The 17413-nt window shown below is 36.1% G+C and overlaps 1 protein-coding gene across 10 annotated transcripts in view; it reads right to left on the bottom strand.

Moving 5' to 3' along the window:
• Nucleotides 1–17413, bottom strand: part of MIPOL1 (mirror-image polydactyly 1) — a 195814-nt gene that overhangs the window by 115877 nt on the left and 62524 nt on the right. For all 10 annotated transcript variants that reach the window (XM_035539326.2, XM_035539331.2, XM_035539327.2 and 7 more), the window contains 3 exons: nt 11507–11636; nt 6408–6441; nt 5978–6148 (listed from right to left, as the gene is read on the bottom strand). In XM_035539326.2, the coding sequence (XP_035395219.1) occupies nt 5978–6148; nt 6408–6441; nt 11507–11636 (335 nt within the window). The remainder of the gene's footprint in view (nt 1–5977; nt 6149–6407; nt 6442–11506; nt 11637–17413) is intronic.

Genomic DNA, 17413 nt, shown 5'->3' with positions numbered 1-17413 from the left:
ACTTCAAGAGGATTTTGTTTGGCCAGTTTCCTCTCTATTGGGCTTTCGTAGACTGAAATTCTTACTTCAGAAGAAAAAGAATACTTCATACGTCTTCTGAATGTAGCCAAATATTTAACTGAGCGTTCCCCTGGAAATGCTCATGTTCCAGGTAGCACAAGTATATCTGAGGTAGAGAGACAGTGCATACCTAATTGTCTCAGAAAGTAACTATTATCATTTTTCCCGCTTGGTTTATTTTTAGAACGCTAAAGCTGCTAGGTAGGGAAGAATCTGCCCTTTTGTAAGACACAAAAGATTCTTGATATTCTTCAGCATCATTCCTGATAGTTTTACATGATACTTCAGTGCTCCATGCCTCCCAGTTATAAAGGTCATTGGCTCCTTTGGAATGTTGTAAACTCTGTAGCCAATGAAACTTAGACTATTCTAAGAAGCAGCAAAAGAAAACATGGATTTGACCATTTCAGTGACCATTTCAGGACTTCCTGAAACATGGATCTAGTTAAACTTTGAAAGGATTATCTTTATTTAGGTACACCTAAATAAATGCACTCTAAAGCACTGTTCCAATGCAACACAACCAAATGGAAGACTAATAATACTAATCACAACAATTGCTCATATAACTTAGCTTTTTGTGATTTTCCTTTTCAGAATCCCTCTTATTTATCCTTACCTCCAAAGGAGAAAAGTCTGTTGAGGTTCACTGATGTGAATATCAATAAATTGTTAATCATTTCCTCAATTCCTGTTACTTTTCTTCCCCCTCTCCCCCCTGCTGTCATAGTGCAGCTTTTAATGTTGAATATCAAGTTATATATATTTTCAAAATCTATTCCATGATTTATTCTATATTCCTATTACTTTCTCTCATGATGTGGACTAAAATTACGCACCAAAAAGGGCACATTGCAGACAGCTCACCTGACCTCTCTCTGCTCAGCCATCCTGCTGGCAAGTAATTTCCCCTCACCCACTCACTCACCTGATACCTCTCATTGCAAATGAAAAGTACTGCAAATGAGGGCAACAGACACTTGCTGTTGCCTGCCCAAAGCACACCAGCCATAAGTGTGAACCAGGATAATGGTCCTTGGATCCTCAAATTACAATAAAAGGCTCCTTTACCTTCCCTTTCCTCCTGAAATTAGCCTGTGACCAAAAATCATCCCTATCCTACAACAGATGTCTGGTTCACAAACAACTGTGAATACAGCATTCTACCTTTTCTTTTCTTCTGTTTTCTAAATATGCACGCAAAAGGGGAAAGGTAGTAGGGGAAGCATCAAAGGATGCCAAAACAGAATGTAAAACTTAACTGCTAATTCAAATTACTAAAAATATATCCCAAACTGTGGTTTGGGTTCCAAAGGAATTATTTCTGTAGTAAGATAAGAGTCATGCAGCATTGTAACACCTAGGGATTCCCCGATTAAGGGTCCAAGATACGTAAGTCATTTTTTTCATTCACGTATGCTTCTGTTGTTTTTACACTTGCATTAATTACTTCAATAAGACCTGTTTGCTCATGTGTGCTGAGAATGCCTTAATGCTCTGTGAATTGCAGATAACAGAGTTGTACACCTTATTTTGTGCAGAAGTAGGGAAATTGTTTGAGCAGAATATTACAAAAAAGTTAGCAAAAAAATGGCTTGTAACTACAGACATTTATCAGTTATTAGTCATAAGTCGAAACTGATAATGATGGGCAGTCAAGCATAATGCTTCTCATCTTTGTTTTCAATGACGAAAAACTCCTGCTCATTGCCAAACAGTGCCTCAAAATGGAGAAAGGTACTTAAACTTGCTTCAGATGAGCAACTGGGTGCATGCCAATTTTTTACATGAACAGTCATAAGCATGTTCCTGCACAGCAGGATGCGATCAAACTATTCAAAGTTGTAAAACCAGGTCTGCTTGCCAGTTACGTTACTGCTTCAAGATCAGGGTATTACAGATGATACTTTGCCAGCCGTGAAACCTTGGTTGAGTTTTGTTTGTTTGTTTTTGTTAAACTGAAAACTCTACACCTTTAATATTTAAAACTCTGTATAGAACTGACTTTGCAATTAAAAATTACCTACAGAAAGAAAATTAGGACTGAAAATATAACACACACACAATCCCCTGAACTATAAGCCATCTCATCTCTTATTTAGCTTCTTTAAAATCACTTCCTTCAAGCGGTACCAATTTAAAGGTCCCCTTCTCTAAACCGTAAGAAAAGTAATTGTAATGACTCACTCAAGTCCCAAGCTCCAGCTGCAAACCTTGTAATCATATTAACATGCCTGTCCATAAGGTGTGATATGGTTAATAAGTGGTTGCTATTGTGAGCTATTGCACTGTATTGCCTCCTGCTGGAAACCACTTTCCTTAAAGTATTTTATAAAGATCACACAATGTGACTATGGCCATATATAAGCTTTACTAAATATCTGTCACTAATCAGATTACTCAAGCAAGAAAGACTTGAAGAAAGGCAGAACTATAGTACATCCAACTGGACAGGTAGGTTTTTTCCTTGAATGGCTTTAAACAAATTCAAACAATAAAGACAAGAAACTTATGTTTTATTTCTCATGATAGTCAGTATCTTTCTCCATTTTCTTTTCAGAGAACCAGTCATAAAACAGACACAAACTTCCCAGTACAACACAGTATCTCTTCACTAACAAACATATCTTAGCAAATACAACCAAACAGTTGAGTGTGTTTTTTTAAGGGGGTAGGTACAGGAGAAGATGGATGTCAATGTTTAGCCACGCTTTAGTTGTTTGTTTTTTATTCTCTTGAAAATACATACTAAAAGTAGTATCAAATATTTGAGTTTATACCATTTTATTTGTTTTCACACACACAAAAAGTAGTTTGCATATTTGCTCAGCAATCTAGTGAATGATCTAAGATTACATACACATGTGCAGCTCAATACAGTGATAGCAGTGCCTCTATCTGCTTCCTAATAAGAAGCAACATTCACATTTGAAGTCTCAAAAAAGATGCACAGTTGCTGGGGTTTTAAGGCTCAGAAAGTGTTTTCATACACTTTCTAAGACATGAGCAGTGCTTTTTATTTTTCTGAAGAATAAAAAAATATATATTCAAGTGAAATTCAAACAGAAGAACTAGCTAACCATTTTATGCATGCAATGGCAGTTCAGTAAAATGCAGCTTCATAATATGGCTACCAGAAAAGACATTGCAAAACTACCAAAATATGGGTTGAGAGCAGCCTATATTTATTTGGTCATAAGAAACGCAGTTTATAGAATGCCCATTCTCTAGTAATGTAACATGTTCCTTACTTGAAAACAAAGCAACGTGTTTGAGTTGGATAGTTTTTCTGTTATTCTTACTGAGAAAAATCAGAAATCCTACAAGTAAAACTCCAACAGCTAGATGTTACTTATATTCATGGTGTTTAATTGTCAACTGCCAGTCTACTGTGACAAAAAATGTTAAGAAGGATAATAGATCCAGTTTCATTAAACTTCTGTCCCAGCATTTATTATCAGATTGGCAGTCCTCTCTCACATGGAACTGGTTATGTTGATCACTCAAAAGACATTGTTGTCTCCAGCACTGCACAACAGCAATCAGGAACAGCACAACACAGTCTTCATACAACATATCATAAAGTATTTAGCTTCTTCCATTGCCCACTGACCTCTGAATTTTAGAAGTGCTTTCTTCCAGAAGGTAGGCACAGCGTGCCAATGGTTTACTCTATTTCTGCTTTGCCTCAGTCTGTTCTCATCAGTCCCCCCTGTACCCACTCTGCCCCCCCCCCCAATTTGATGTCGCCTCCACCGGAAAAGATTTTAACTTGCAGATGTTATGAATGCCTGAGGTGACCTCAGATCTAACTTCTAATAATTTGCATTTGTTATGCTAAGCATATACATCCCCTGAATTATATCTAGTCCCTTTGTGGTCTAACATAGGAATCCCTCTCCTATTGTTCTTGCTGTTAGCACTGTAATAACTACTGGTATTGCAATGTTAACAAAAGACTACTAATAATTCAAGTACGGTACGAATTCCCAAGGAATCATCAAGTAAGAAACACAGGTTGATATGGTAGCTTCAATTCCAAGGACCTATTTTCCAGATTCAATAGTTACAGCCATAAAAGGATCACTGATATGGAAACACAACACATGAGCAACACACTTTTATTAATAATAATTAGAAAAATATTATAATTGCAATAAATAATAAATTATAGTAGTAAAGCTAAATATCAAATACTTAAATTTGAGTTGGGGGAGTGGTATTATTTCATTCATTTATTTTTTCAGCTGCACTACCTATTTAACATTACCTGTGCTTTTCACTGTTAGACCTAAAGATGGCTTTGCTAGCTGTGGTACCTGACTCACTATTTTATAAAATAATTATCTTTAATAATTTCCAAGCTGATTACTTGGAAAAAAAGACTCCTATAAACATCTGTGGATTACTCCTTGAACAGGCAGCATAAAAATCAGCTCAATTAAAATGTATATTATAACGCCATACAAGGACATTCTTTTGACATCCTTCATGAAATATTTATGGTCCAAGTATGCCTGAGAGTCCACTTCAACAAATAAGCAAAACCTGACAGAACAAAAATAAAACTATCAGAAAGAAGATCCTTCTCTTTTGCTGAAAGCTTTTCTCTAATGAGTTGTCCACTTTTCAAATGCCTTGTGCATAGAAGAAATCCAATCATAACTAAAAAATAAAGAGCACAAACTTTTGGCAGGATGGTTGGATGTGCCCCAGTAGCTATGCTGCTCATCATTAGTATAAAAGCAAACGAAAGCACAGTGAAGAAGTAGAGTTCCAACATTAACATCCTTTGCAGTGCATATTGGATATAGACACAAAATATTTTAAGCACCAAGCAGAGGCTTTTGAGGTTACAGTAGGATAGAATGCAAAAACAATGATGACTGAAAAAAAAAAGTGAAAATTACAGGGCGCATAGAAGGGAATCTTTTACCAGGAGACTTCACAAATTAAATTCAATCAACATTATCAGTACTAGTCAAGACCACAAGCCTGATCTTAAATATAATAAAAATTATTTAGATGTAGGCCAACTTAGGTTACTCATATTCAGTGAATATCTAAATTTTCAATATTGAAATAAGAACTAGATTATTTATTTTTTTTTTTTTTGGCTAGGATAGATGCATAAGGACTTCCATCCAGTCTAAAATACTGTGTTTTCCCAGGAGGTATAACCTCCTACTTAGTCTGCTTCTCCTACAGACTATTCCTATTGAGCTAAATATAGTTTAAAAATCCAGGAAAGAAAAAACCTGCCATAACAACTCTACCATGAGACAGGAAAAACAAGGAGACTCCAAGGTGAAGAGAATGAAGACAATATTTTTCTGTGAAAGTAGGAAAGTGCAGGGAATGGCTGATCTGAGCAGAAAAAGGACATCATATTCTCTTAAGATACGTAGCAGAAGTGTAAGACATGGACAGTCACAGACCACATGCTGATTTTCAGCTTCTGAATGTAAAGAAACAAAGGGAGGAATTGCTTGCTTTGCTACACGTGGCACTTTTATCTTCCTTTAAGGTATATTTCTGCCACTTATAACCCTTTACAAATCCTTGAGTCCCAGTCACCCAGTGCTTTATACCACTACAGCATACTGCAAAACAAAGCCCTTAACAGCTTTATGGATTGGACAATGATATTGAAAACTTTTTTTTTTTTTTAAGGGTCAGCTAGTGATCAGGTGCAAACAATACACAACCTTTCCTCTGAAATGGATTGACATCATCTCAATGGCCACTACTACCTTGAAGAAACAATTGCTCGTTAATCATCCGTTTACCTCAAGGGCAGTTTTTGAGATTTTCAGCAAAGGGAAGTTAGCAATAATTTTATTCTCCAAAAAAGTTAAAAAATAAAAAAAAACAAGGAAATTTGGTATTGAGTGTTTACATACTTGTAGAGACTTACTTGAGACAAAGCAGCATCCCGTTGTTCTATTACTGCAGTCATTTCCTCAGCTATTATTTTCTTTTTACGTTCTTTGGTCCTGTGTATTCGATTCAGAATTATAGCTCCGTTCTTCAGTATATCTATCCCTGTGTCTGCATTGTTTATTCTGTTCAGTAATTCCTGTAATGTCTACCAACAGCATTATATGTTAGTCAGACATGAAGTTTTAATATATTTTATTTAATATAGGGTTTTAATTAATAGGCACATGTGAATTGTAAATTGACTGAGTGAAGTTATTGAATTTTCATATTGCAGCAAAGATGTACATTATTAGTGTGTCAATTCTTCTTTTTCCCACATCTTAGTTCTTGAAACCCACTCAATTGAACTTAAGCCTCTAAGATATAAGACTGACATCAAGAAATCTCCTCAGAGAATGGCTTACCATGTCATTTTCTTCAGGGTTAATATTTTCTAGCCTAGAAAAAAGGGACACAGAAAGCCTGATCAGTAGCATTTCCTTAGTGCAGCAAAATGAGTTCGCTTTTTAAATCTTTAGAACCTCAAGTAATTTCATTCTACTAGTCTTTAGAGTCAACCATGACACTGAACATATTAAAGTGCCACCTGCTCGACTCCATCTTTCAATAATGCTCCATATCTTCAGCACTGACTTCAGACTGTTAAGTTATTAATGTTTACTGCTATATATGACTACAAGGATCAATTGTTCATATGTGCTTAGATGAAGAAAGTTCCCCAGTGATAGAAATGACTGATGCTCTTATTTTATTTATTTCTGGACTTACAACTTTTACCTGATGTCGTATTTTTGTTGTTTTTACTGCACCCCAAATGAAACAGGATAGGACTTTTGCAAAGATTGTGTTTCTCTCATTTTTAAGTAATTCTTTTTCCACCTCTCTCTTCCAAAAGGAGCAAAAAAACCTAGTTGAAATTTCCCTAAAAATGTTTTGTTTTTACACCTTGCATAAAATAATATGTTAAGCCAATTCTCTGCAAGACCTTTATTTAAGTACAGAACAACCTGCTCCTGTACATTCTCCCCTTTTTATTTAACGTAACATATATTGACCTGTCAAATATAAAGATGATACAAGGAATTTAGTTATACACATTTGAACATTGACTGTGCAAAAGCAGTAAGTGAAAGCACAATGACCTAATAAATGAGATGCTATGCATTTTACTTTACTTAAGCTTAGTTATATGCACAGCATATCATTTACAACATTTATGTGTATTTTATAATGGACGAGACCTCATTTCTGGAAAAACACGTATATTACAATTACATTACCACTCCATTGCTACTTACTTAGTGGTGACTTTTCTTAAAATAGGTTTGTTTCTAGTGTTCACTGTTTAAAAAGACAGATATGAGCCACTAAACATCTGCTAAACAGCAACGCACACTTCTTCAGTAGTGCTGTGACAGGTGCTGCTATAAGGCCAAGATTTTAGCTAGCAAACATCACAGAGTACTTGACAGCACACCATCACCTTTTACCTTAGAGCATTAGTTTTAGTAGATAACAGTAAACAACGTAAATCGACCATACAGAAATTAATTATTTAAATCAAAAAGAAGCAATTCAGAATGTACTACTGTTGTACAATAGCTGGTATATTATAAGGAGTTTACAAACAATTACTCCAACGCATATAGTCAGCAATCAAACAAAACAAACAAAAAAAAACACAAAAAGCTAACTTTGCAGCATTACAGTTGTATTTGTAAAGTAATGTAAAGCATAAAATAACAAAGATGTAAGTCTAAATCCTCAGAACTGGCTCCTTGAGTTGGCTCCTTGTAGAGTTCCTACTTTAGGTTTTTACATTGCTCCAAGTTCCACTTCATGAGGGACTTAAAAATGGATCTTCAGCTAGTTTGTATTCACAATGAAAGGAACAGTGTTTGCCAAAGTAAATTGGCAGGACTGATCTGGCATCTCCAGAGGACTTCTACCCTGCTAAAAGTATGGGTCAACAAATCACCCAGCCGACCATCAGGCTGGGTAAGCAGGACACCTTAAACAGGAAATGGGGGTGGGAAAAAGAACATGAACTTCTACAATAAGTGTAGCTTTTCAGCATACTGCCGTCACAAGGGATCTGTCCTCCTAAGGTGACAGTATTTTTTAAAAAGCAGCAACCAAAGCTGAGTATTTGCCTTGGTGCCTCTCATGATTTGCCCTTAGACCTCTCACAACTTTAAACAGCAGTAACCAAGGGTTCCTTCCCCCCCATTTCTGCACACATTACACTAACATATCCCCTAGAGCTAGCAAAACGGAAAGAATTTCAGTTGCTACAGTTAAATAATGACAATAGAATTGCTCTAGCAGCTAATTTAAAGAAAGCATTAAAGTGTTTGATAAAGGTTGGCAGTCTGTTCAGTATTGCCCTCTTGTAGAAATCTCTGATTGGAACAAGTCCAAAGCAGATGGAGGGAGTGACTTGTGATCTAAAACTCGATGCTTGTGGCACAAGTAGTCTACAAACTTTGCAAAAAAATACTCTATGTGCTCCACCTCTATGACAGAAAGCTTGACATTTTGAACAACCAGCATCAGGAAGAATATATGAAGGGTAGTAGTTGGAAAAGATCCAAGATTCTAGAAGAAATCCCAAAATTAAACAAAATAAACCAAGTCCCTCATGGCTCATCCCATCATCACTGCTCCTTCCAAAGGATTAGTGGAGAGTCAAGGTGAACTTGCTCCCCCCAATTTCCATTCAGCCACAGTATTAAACTATTTAGAATAAGGAGGCTAAGAAAAGTAATTTCCTTGTGGGGTTGGCTCTGATTCTGAGAAGGCAGTGTGTAAAAATGAGGCTTAGTTAAGATAAATAGTGAGATAACCTTTACTGATAAATTAGGGGCGAGGTTTCAGAATCACTCAACTCTTGTGAATACTGCAGAGGGCAACTGAGCCCTAAGCACCTCAATTTGATTCTTCTTAGCACAATCCTGGCTTGCTCCTCCCATTGCAACATGCCAGACATCCATGCAGGAGTAGAAAAGTATGTCTTATCACCTCAGGTGAAGTGTTACCACAGTTAGTAAAGATGCTTAATGTTCTGAAAAGCCTGAGTGCTGGGGCCAGGCCAGTGGTCCAGCAGGAATCTTGGCTCCACTCAGCAATTTCCTGCTTGCAAGGTGTACAGCTGCATTAATTAGCATCCTCTAAGCTTAACACATGCAAACCAGAAGAAAAGCAGCTGAGCTTGGTGGAGGCAATCCTGTCTTCTTGATTCTGTAATCCCCAAAGATTTCAAAAATAACAAAGAACTTTATTCAAAGAAAAAGAATGCAAAACCCCCAAACCAGTAATCACAACTAATGTTTCTCTGTATTATAGCAACACTCTTTTTGGAAGAAACACAGTGTTATCAAGAAGGTCCTGTCACAGAGATGACTGATATGGAAGAAGGAAGAGCTATGGTCAGCTTGACAGTGGTCAGGTTGTAGAAATGGCTGCAGCCACCATGGACTGAGGTAGTACTGAATAAATTAGTGGAAGAGAGCAAGGCAACTTTAAGTATCTTATACTGTCTGATATGGTTGAAGACATTCCTATCAAATCAGTTTGGCTTAATCGGTAGCAAAGTCAGAAAAGAGGCAAATATTAAGACAGCTGATGCAGGGAACATGACTTCTATTGGACATAAAGAATGAGTTTCTATCCCCTTCAGGTAATTACATACTAAGCAATTAATGCCCAATAATTTGTTACCATTAAGTGCTTGCAGCACAGATGATTAACATACTTTAATCTGGGAACAAATACAGCACTTGGGATCTCTGCCTTTGTGGCTTCTGTCAATTAAGATTTTTCTTCTCTATCACTCTGATGTCCAACACTAAAAGCTACTAATAAAAATAAAAGCATGTAATATTTTTCAGCAACATCTTTGTGCCCTAAGGGATTCAGAAGCCTATTTGGGATCTCCCTAAGGAATTTGGTTATTTTCAGGATGCTCTCAGTGACAGGTCACAAGGTACCCAGGATGTGAAAGACTTGGGTTATGGTTGTTCCCAATGAGCTGCCAGTGCCACAGTCAGTCCCAGGAAAGCAGAATGGGAGATCCTGCAAAATACTGAAACTCTAGTTCTATCATATGCAAGCAACTTGGCAAGCACAATTCTTCTGAATTAGATTGGTTTTGTCCCCATTTTGTTGCCTCCATCAGTCCTCCTATCTTGTTTGCCCTTCTCTCTTATATTTCTTTTGCTTTCACATTTTCAACCAACCGAAAAACACAATTAAAATAATAGCAATCTTATTGGATTCATAGCAGAAATGACAAAGGACTGAAGTGGAAGTAAAAGATGAGTTACAAAGGCCATAAAGAAGAAATAATAATGATTAAAAAAAAAAAAAGACAAGGAAGCTGAGGAGAAAAAGCAGCTGAGCAACAGAGGAAAGACAAGACATGAGTATAATGCAGAAAAGGAGAGTGAAAATTTGAAATGGAGAACCACCAAAATAGATTCCACAGGGGAAGCAGAAAAAAGGCAAGAAAGCATGCAATTTAAAGGATCAGACATCAGTAACAATTTCTGAAGGCCTGATTCCCCTCCACCTTGACCTCTAACCCTCTTCAATTTTAAGGCTGTACGCCATTTTAGCCTACACAGACAAATATTCAAACGGGTACATGTGGATAAGGTCATGTACATTAAGTTCCATGAACTTATTCATATATTCCATGAGAAGCGGTACTAACTTGTTTGTAGCTACTCATTTTCCTATTTATTTTTTTTTAATTTCTCTTGACAGAAAAATAGGGGAAATTTCTCAGCCACTCTAGACTGTGGGGGGTATTGGATGGTAGCGAAGATGATCACAACTTGGATGGAGAAGGATTACACAGAAAATCAAACTATAGCTTCAAAGCTACGTATATCCCAAAGAGAGAAAAGAAACTGTTCTTGATCTTCTCCTGGCTTGCGCATTTTCTTTAACAAGAGATTGCCTGTTTCTGTTGAGTTAACATGGTATTATGTAAATTTCTAGAAAGTATTAGTTATACCTTTCTTCCCTTACAAACTGCTCCTACACTAAAGATATGGAGGAAAACATATTTTTACTACATCATCCACATAATTAGTAGAAATTTTGCTGAAAGAAACGTCTACTTGGGCTTAAAGGCTTGATTGATTTCCTATACGTTGTAACTTCTGACTGACATTTTGGTACTCCATGTCAAAAGATCCTTGTAAAATGTCACATTCCTCTTATTTATCTCTGAATAAATCAATACCAAAGCTTTTGATTATATTTTTAATTTTTGTAATCGAAATTGTTCACCTTGCGCTCAGTCTCCAGTGAAAAATATGGTCTCAAAAGATGGCTAAAAAATTAACCAATAGCACAGTAAGACTAGCACTAGCCTGGTATTTCATCATAGACAAGTTTGTACTAAGATTTTCAACATAACCCCTGTCAAGCAGTTTATGACCATCACAGACTAACACAACAATCTTTTTGCACAGGGCAGTAAATGCAAACTTACTCTTTCAGAGATTCTTCTAACCGCTGGACACGTAAAAATGCTTCATCTCTCTCTTCATTGGCTAATCTAAGCCTTGCCATGATGGCCTCGTCACGTTCTCGTTGAGCAGAATAAACTTCTTCTACGAGAGCTGCAAAAGTAACCAGTGCGTTTAACAAACAACCTTGACAGGGAAAGACACTATTATGCACACTTAATGGGCCTTTGCCAACATCTCCTAAAATCAACATTTTTCCACTGACCTCAGATTACTCTGCATAAGGTCTATATTACTCTTCAGACACAACACTAAATAGCTATAGACTGCTAAAATGAATACTTTAAAGAATAAAATAAAGCTATGGGTTTTCAAATTGACCTCTTTATAATCAAATAGGGTAAGGAAGTGATTTGCTTTGCTTCATGGAATACTTGCTTCATAGAAAAATACATTTTAAATCTCTGAATCATAAGAGACACTAGTAGGTTTCTTCTACGTTACACAGAGTTAAGTAATGACCCATTGAAAATACTTCTGTCATCACACCACTTCCTATCAGGGTGGCACACTGATAGAAATACTAAAAATTTTAATATTTTCACAGTATGTCTATCTCTGGTATCATAAAAATGGCACAGCTGGCATGTCTCCTTCCCTGCCAAGCCTTTGCTTTATTGTGTAATATACTGTTATATTATCTGTTACGGCATACATGGACCTTGGAGCATTAGGTGCCAATAAACTAAGATTTACTGTCTATCCTTGGGAGCAAACTAACACCTTCAAGTCATTCCTCATCCTGAGCTTATGCTTTCTTCCCGCCTCTCCCCTGTCAATATGTCTAACACCATTTCTGGCACACTGCCAAAATCCTTACCTCGACCCTGCCTCCACTAAAATCTTTATTCATACTTTCATCATTTCCCTCTGCAATACTGCAAATCTCCTCACAGTCATCATAAAACCCTGCAGTCTGAATGTCTAGGGACTTTCAGGATGCCATGGAAAGGCTGCTGTCACTTCAAGACAGAGGACTATATCCTCACTGATTGTCATGGGCACTTCCAACAAAATAAACTATGAGACAGGTCTGCAGGTCACAGAGTTCTCAATGCACATCTTCTAGTATGCCAAGCTGGTGTTCAGCCACAGTCTCCTAACACCATACTACACTCTTTCAAATTTTGGCAATTTTTACTCCCCTTCTCAAGTCTCTTCTGTATTAAGCCACTGCTGCTGGACCTCCTTACTCTCTTAAGAACTCCTCACTGAACCACTGCTAATGTCACTGAGATCTCAAAGAAAAGCTTCCTCTTCACGTCAGCCTAGAGCTTTTATCCCCTCCATCCTTACCTCAACTGACATCAACTTTGTTGCCATTATAGGTTAGTTTTTTCTCCTGTCACTTCACGATTCTACATTCTTGTATAAAAACTTCACGTCATATAATATAAAACACTTTATACTTCTTCACAAAATGGAACAGCAGATTTTGGTAGCAGCTGTATCATTGGCACAGCTTTACCAGATACACTTTATCTGTACCAAGGGAAAAAAAACCAACAACCAACGAACAACTGAAATACAAGAAGCTCAGATAACCAGGGAAGTAAGACAGGTGAGAAGATGATCAGAAAAAGAATGTGGAAAGATGAATTAGGAAGATGCTCAAGGTAGGAAAGCAATCCTCTCATCCTCAGGCTCGGGAGAAGTTACTGAGAGGTAAAGAAATGTTTTTTGAAGCTCTAGCAAAAGAACAAAACATTGCACAATAACAGTAGATGGGACAAAAGAATATAAAGAAAGGCTAAATGTTACTTCTGGGGATGTAGTCCCTTGTCTCACAAAAATCTGTAGAGGAGCTGCAAACCTAGTGATCAGGCCAGAGGTTTAACAAGTTGCATCCTTACTCCTCCAGCCCCTGCCCTCCCCAAAAGAAATCAGCATCAGAAGCCCATATCTTGAAATGTCCACACAATTTACAAAATACTGACCTAATTCTATTTGAGTATTTTCTTATTCCACAAGAACAATATCACTTTTCTTTAAGATCTATTTGCCCCATTTGCAACAAAAAGCTTTGCTTGATGTGGAAGGGAAAAACTAAAGCATGAGTAAAGCAGGTGCAAAACTGCCTACGCACAGCTTGGTAGTCAGGAATAAGTACACAGCACTTGCAGAAGAGGAGTCCAATGTCTGGAAAGGTAGGTGACTTGGCAAGAACAAACTGTATGAGGTGGGCAACACATTTCAGCTCATCAGACTTCCACTCAGGCTGCTGAGGTCTGTGATGGCAGAGAAACTTGTACCTCCGCACTGAGTGTCTGCATAAACTACACTGCAACCACTAGGTCCCGGCTGGATCTGGAATACACAAGCAGTTTTTTTATGTGTGGTAATTATTACCTATCTGTACTTTACAGTACTCTTTTATTATATTTTTTTTTCCCAGTAAATTATGTCAGTTTATCTAGTATGATGCCAGAGACACTGCACAGTGAACCCCTTCCATAAAGCTGCAAGTGAAAACATTATAAAATTTTCATCATTAAAACAATTGCTGCAATGAGTAGAAAGCTGTCTAAAATAACTGTAGATTTGGTACTTATTACTGTTCTGGAGTTAATTAATTTCCAGATTAACTAACTTCTATCTGGTCTCTTTAAGTGTACTCTTTCCACCGGATCTTATTTCTTCCCCATCTCAGCATGGAAAATTGCCATTTGCTGAATGTTAAAATGGATCTCGAGCACGTGAGTACACTCAGAATGACTGTGTTTTGGTTTATTTAATTCCCTCTCTGAGGAGTAATAACCAGTGGCAATAATGACTATATAGGCTTAAAAAAAAAAAAAAGAAATTATTGCTTATTTGTCTTGAAACTAAAGAAATGTATATATAGCAGTATGAACACACTCAGAGAAAGAGATTTTGCAGGTGACGTAAACATCCTGCTTTTCTGAGATCTCACCATTCCTGATAGCAGCCACGAGGCTGATTGCCTTGAACAGTGAACCCCACCTAAAAGGTTCATTACAAAATACTGTCTTTTAACTAGTGGCTGTGGAGAACTGACTTAACTTTTCCAATTCAAAAAAAAAAAAAAAAGAAAAGAAAAGAAAAAGATACTTAGGATAGTGGCATTTTAATACCATGTAGCAATACTGACACTGACAACAAGAAATGACAAAAAATAGAGTTAAAAATAATGAAGCCCTCATCTAACTCATTTCAACAGGCTACAGAACCTCACATTCCTTTACCAGCCACAGCTTCTGCTGAATTTAGGTTAGACATTTTTGTTATCCAATGCCTATACATTTCTTATGGTATTTAATATTTTTACAAATTTATTTTTTAAAGTATTATAATAGCTACACGCTTTCAGGTATTCAGAAGTATGATGTTGTTAACAATATGTTCTACGTTCAGACTGAGCTAATGGATGAGTCACAAGCAAAAGTCCAGTTCAATTCCTGAAAGCTGCTTAGCAGACAGACCTCCATGCAGACTGCTATGCTTTCAGTTACAACTTAAAGACTACCTAAAAATGAATAGAAATAGTATCAGAATATTAGCCCTAAATTAAGGAATTATGTGGATTATTTCTTGGAGAATTGGGGAAAGAGCTTGGAGCATGGGGTAAGGAACACTTCTGTGCATCTCCAAACAAGGATTCGGCATTATCTTAGCCTTTGTGACCCTGAGGAAACTGACTGTGCAATGCCACACTTTATTCATGTTCAGAAGTCATCTAAATCATAAGATTCACAAGATTCTTCAAATAAGCCACTGAAACACATACACCTCTGTGTTTCAATACAGCAGCAAAACAAAACATTTGATGTCAAATTTAGAAAAGTATGTGAAGTGTAAGGTGTCCATAAAAACATAAAAATCCTCCATATTAAAAACTGTAAAAAAATATCCAGTTTATTATCCCAATGCTTCTTAAAAATGCCAGGCAAAAAATAACGAGTAACGAGTCAGGTTGCTAAGTCCCATTCGAGACATGTCATATTCAGCAAACCACTAGCCCCATATTGGAATGCTCACTTGATGTCTGATCCAATGAAAAAGTAATCCAGCTACTTAGTCACCAACTGCTCTGGTCGACACCATGAGGTTTTTCTTGGAGACCTTCCAACGGTGCACCAACCAACCCTATCCTGTTTATCTTGAGGCCTGACCAACAAGAAACACAAATTCTTATGGTACTCATGTTTCAAGCATGAAAATGACATACAAAATGAACTATGAATGGTCAAGTATTAAGCTAAAATGAATTGCGTTATTTACTAATTCATATACATATGATATTCAAGAATTAACATATTCAATTTCCAGAGTGAAAAATTAAGAAAAAAGGATTCTTTCCAATATATATAAATAATATAATAATGTAATATATACAAATGTGACAGTACTATTTAGTTGCATAAACTTTATTTGCTTTGGAATAATTTAATAACATCTTTCTCCTTGTAACTAAAACCTCTGCATACTCTACAAGAGCTCTTTATTTTAAAAGAATCATTATGCTAAACTCATCAATTCTAAAACATTTTTAGTTTTTAGTAAAGAAAACAATTGTAAACAGAGAGCTTTTGTAAGGTAGATAGCTATTACAAAGTTCACTTAGAAAATCAATATAGCATTTTAGCTGGAATTTGCTCATTAAACACCCACAGCTCTAATGCAAATTATGATGGAATGAATAAAGCAAATACATATGCTTCTTTCTTTTTATTAAATGTAAAATCTACTGTTAATTGCATCTGGTATGTCATATAAACTTTTCTCCTTAACTATTAAATGGAAGCTTTTACAAAAGTCATTAGAGATTCTCTTTCTTTGACTTGTATAAATTTCAATATTTGTTCAGTAAAGGTTCACAGCAGTTAAATTACATTAACAAATATTATTAGCTACTATGTAAGCCAACTAAGTAAAATACTTATATTGCAGGTAAAACAAATCAATGGGTGTTTACAATAATATTTGGATATGTCCATTTTTAAACAAGCTTATCAAATATCATGTAATTCTTAGTCAAATGAGAGAGACTCAAAGTAGAGTTTTTCTTCCCAAATACTCAAATTTGTTTAGTAAGCTAATTGTTTTCTAATATGGGCAAAAGTAAATATGAAGAAGATGAACCATACTGAGTATGAGTTTACTGAGTCAAAGCAGTGTACATATTTTCTTAGTTGAACCTGATTCTTTTGGCAAACTCGTCTTCTACACTTTTTAAACTACCTTTAAAATACAGCAGTAGTGAGAAGACGTGTTGGAAACCATTCTAGTTTAAACAGTGGTTCACAATGTTACAAACAATAAAACTTTGGGAGAAGGGAGGGAAGCACAGTTCCTAGGAAAAGAACGTGCTGATTTCTTAGAGGTCATCTGTGTAAATGATAATAAAATTAAAAATAAAAATAGAAAAGGAGAGGCAAGAAAGAAGAACTTGTTAGGATTTACAACATCTACATCACCAGAAATCACTTAAGAGTACTCACTAAAACATTTATAAAAAAGAATACAGGGAAGACCTTATAAGTAAAAGATGACAGCATTACCCACACCACTATCTCAGAAGATATGGTAAATATTACAATACTATAATAATTGCTTTTTTGGATAATTCAGTCTTACGGACGAAGTAATGATATTTTGGACTTTGTGAGGTGTTTGACATTACCTGATGCAATGCAATGATTATTTTTGCTTTGACTATATGAAAACAAAGTGATCCAAGAAATACTACAAATAAAACTTTGATAATTGCTTTTGTAATTAACACTAGTTACAGTGATCATCTACTTCCAAGAAGAAGACATGGTTAAGCATGTTTTTCTATTAATAACAATGTATTATTGCAGAATGTCAAAGTTCTGTAGTTTAAGATTTAGTATTCAAGGACAATG

This window comes from Cygnus atratus, chromosome 5 (genome assembly GCF_013377495.2).
Source record: "Cygnus atratus isolate AKBS03 ecotype Queensland, Australia chromosome 5, CAtr_DNAZoo_HiC_assembly, whole genome shotgun sequence".
Lineage (NCBI taxonomy): Eukaryota > Metazoa > Chordata > Aves > Anseriformes > Anatidae > Cygnus > Cygnus atratus.
This window is presented reverse-complemented; position numbering and strand designations above follow the sequence as displayed.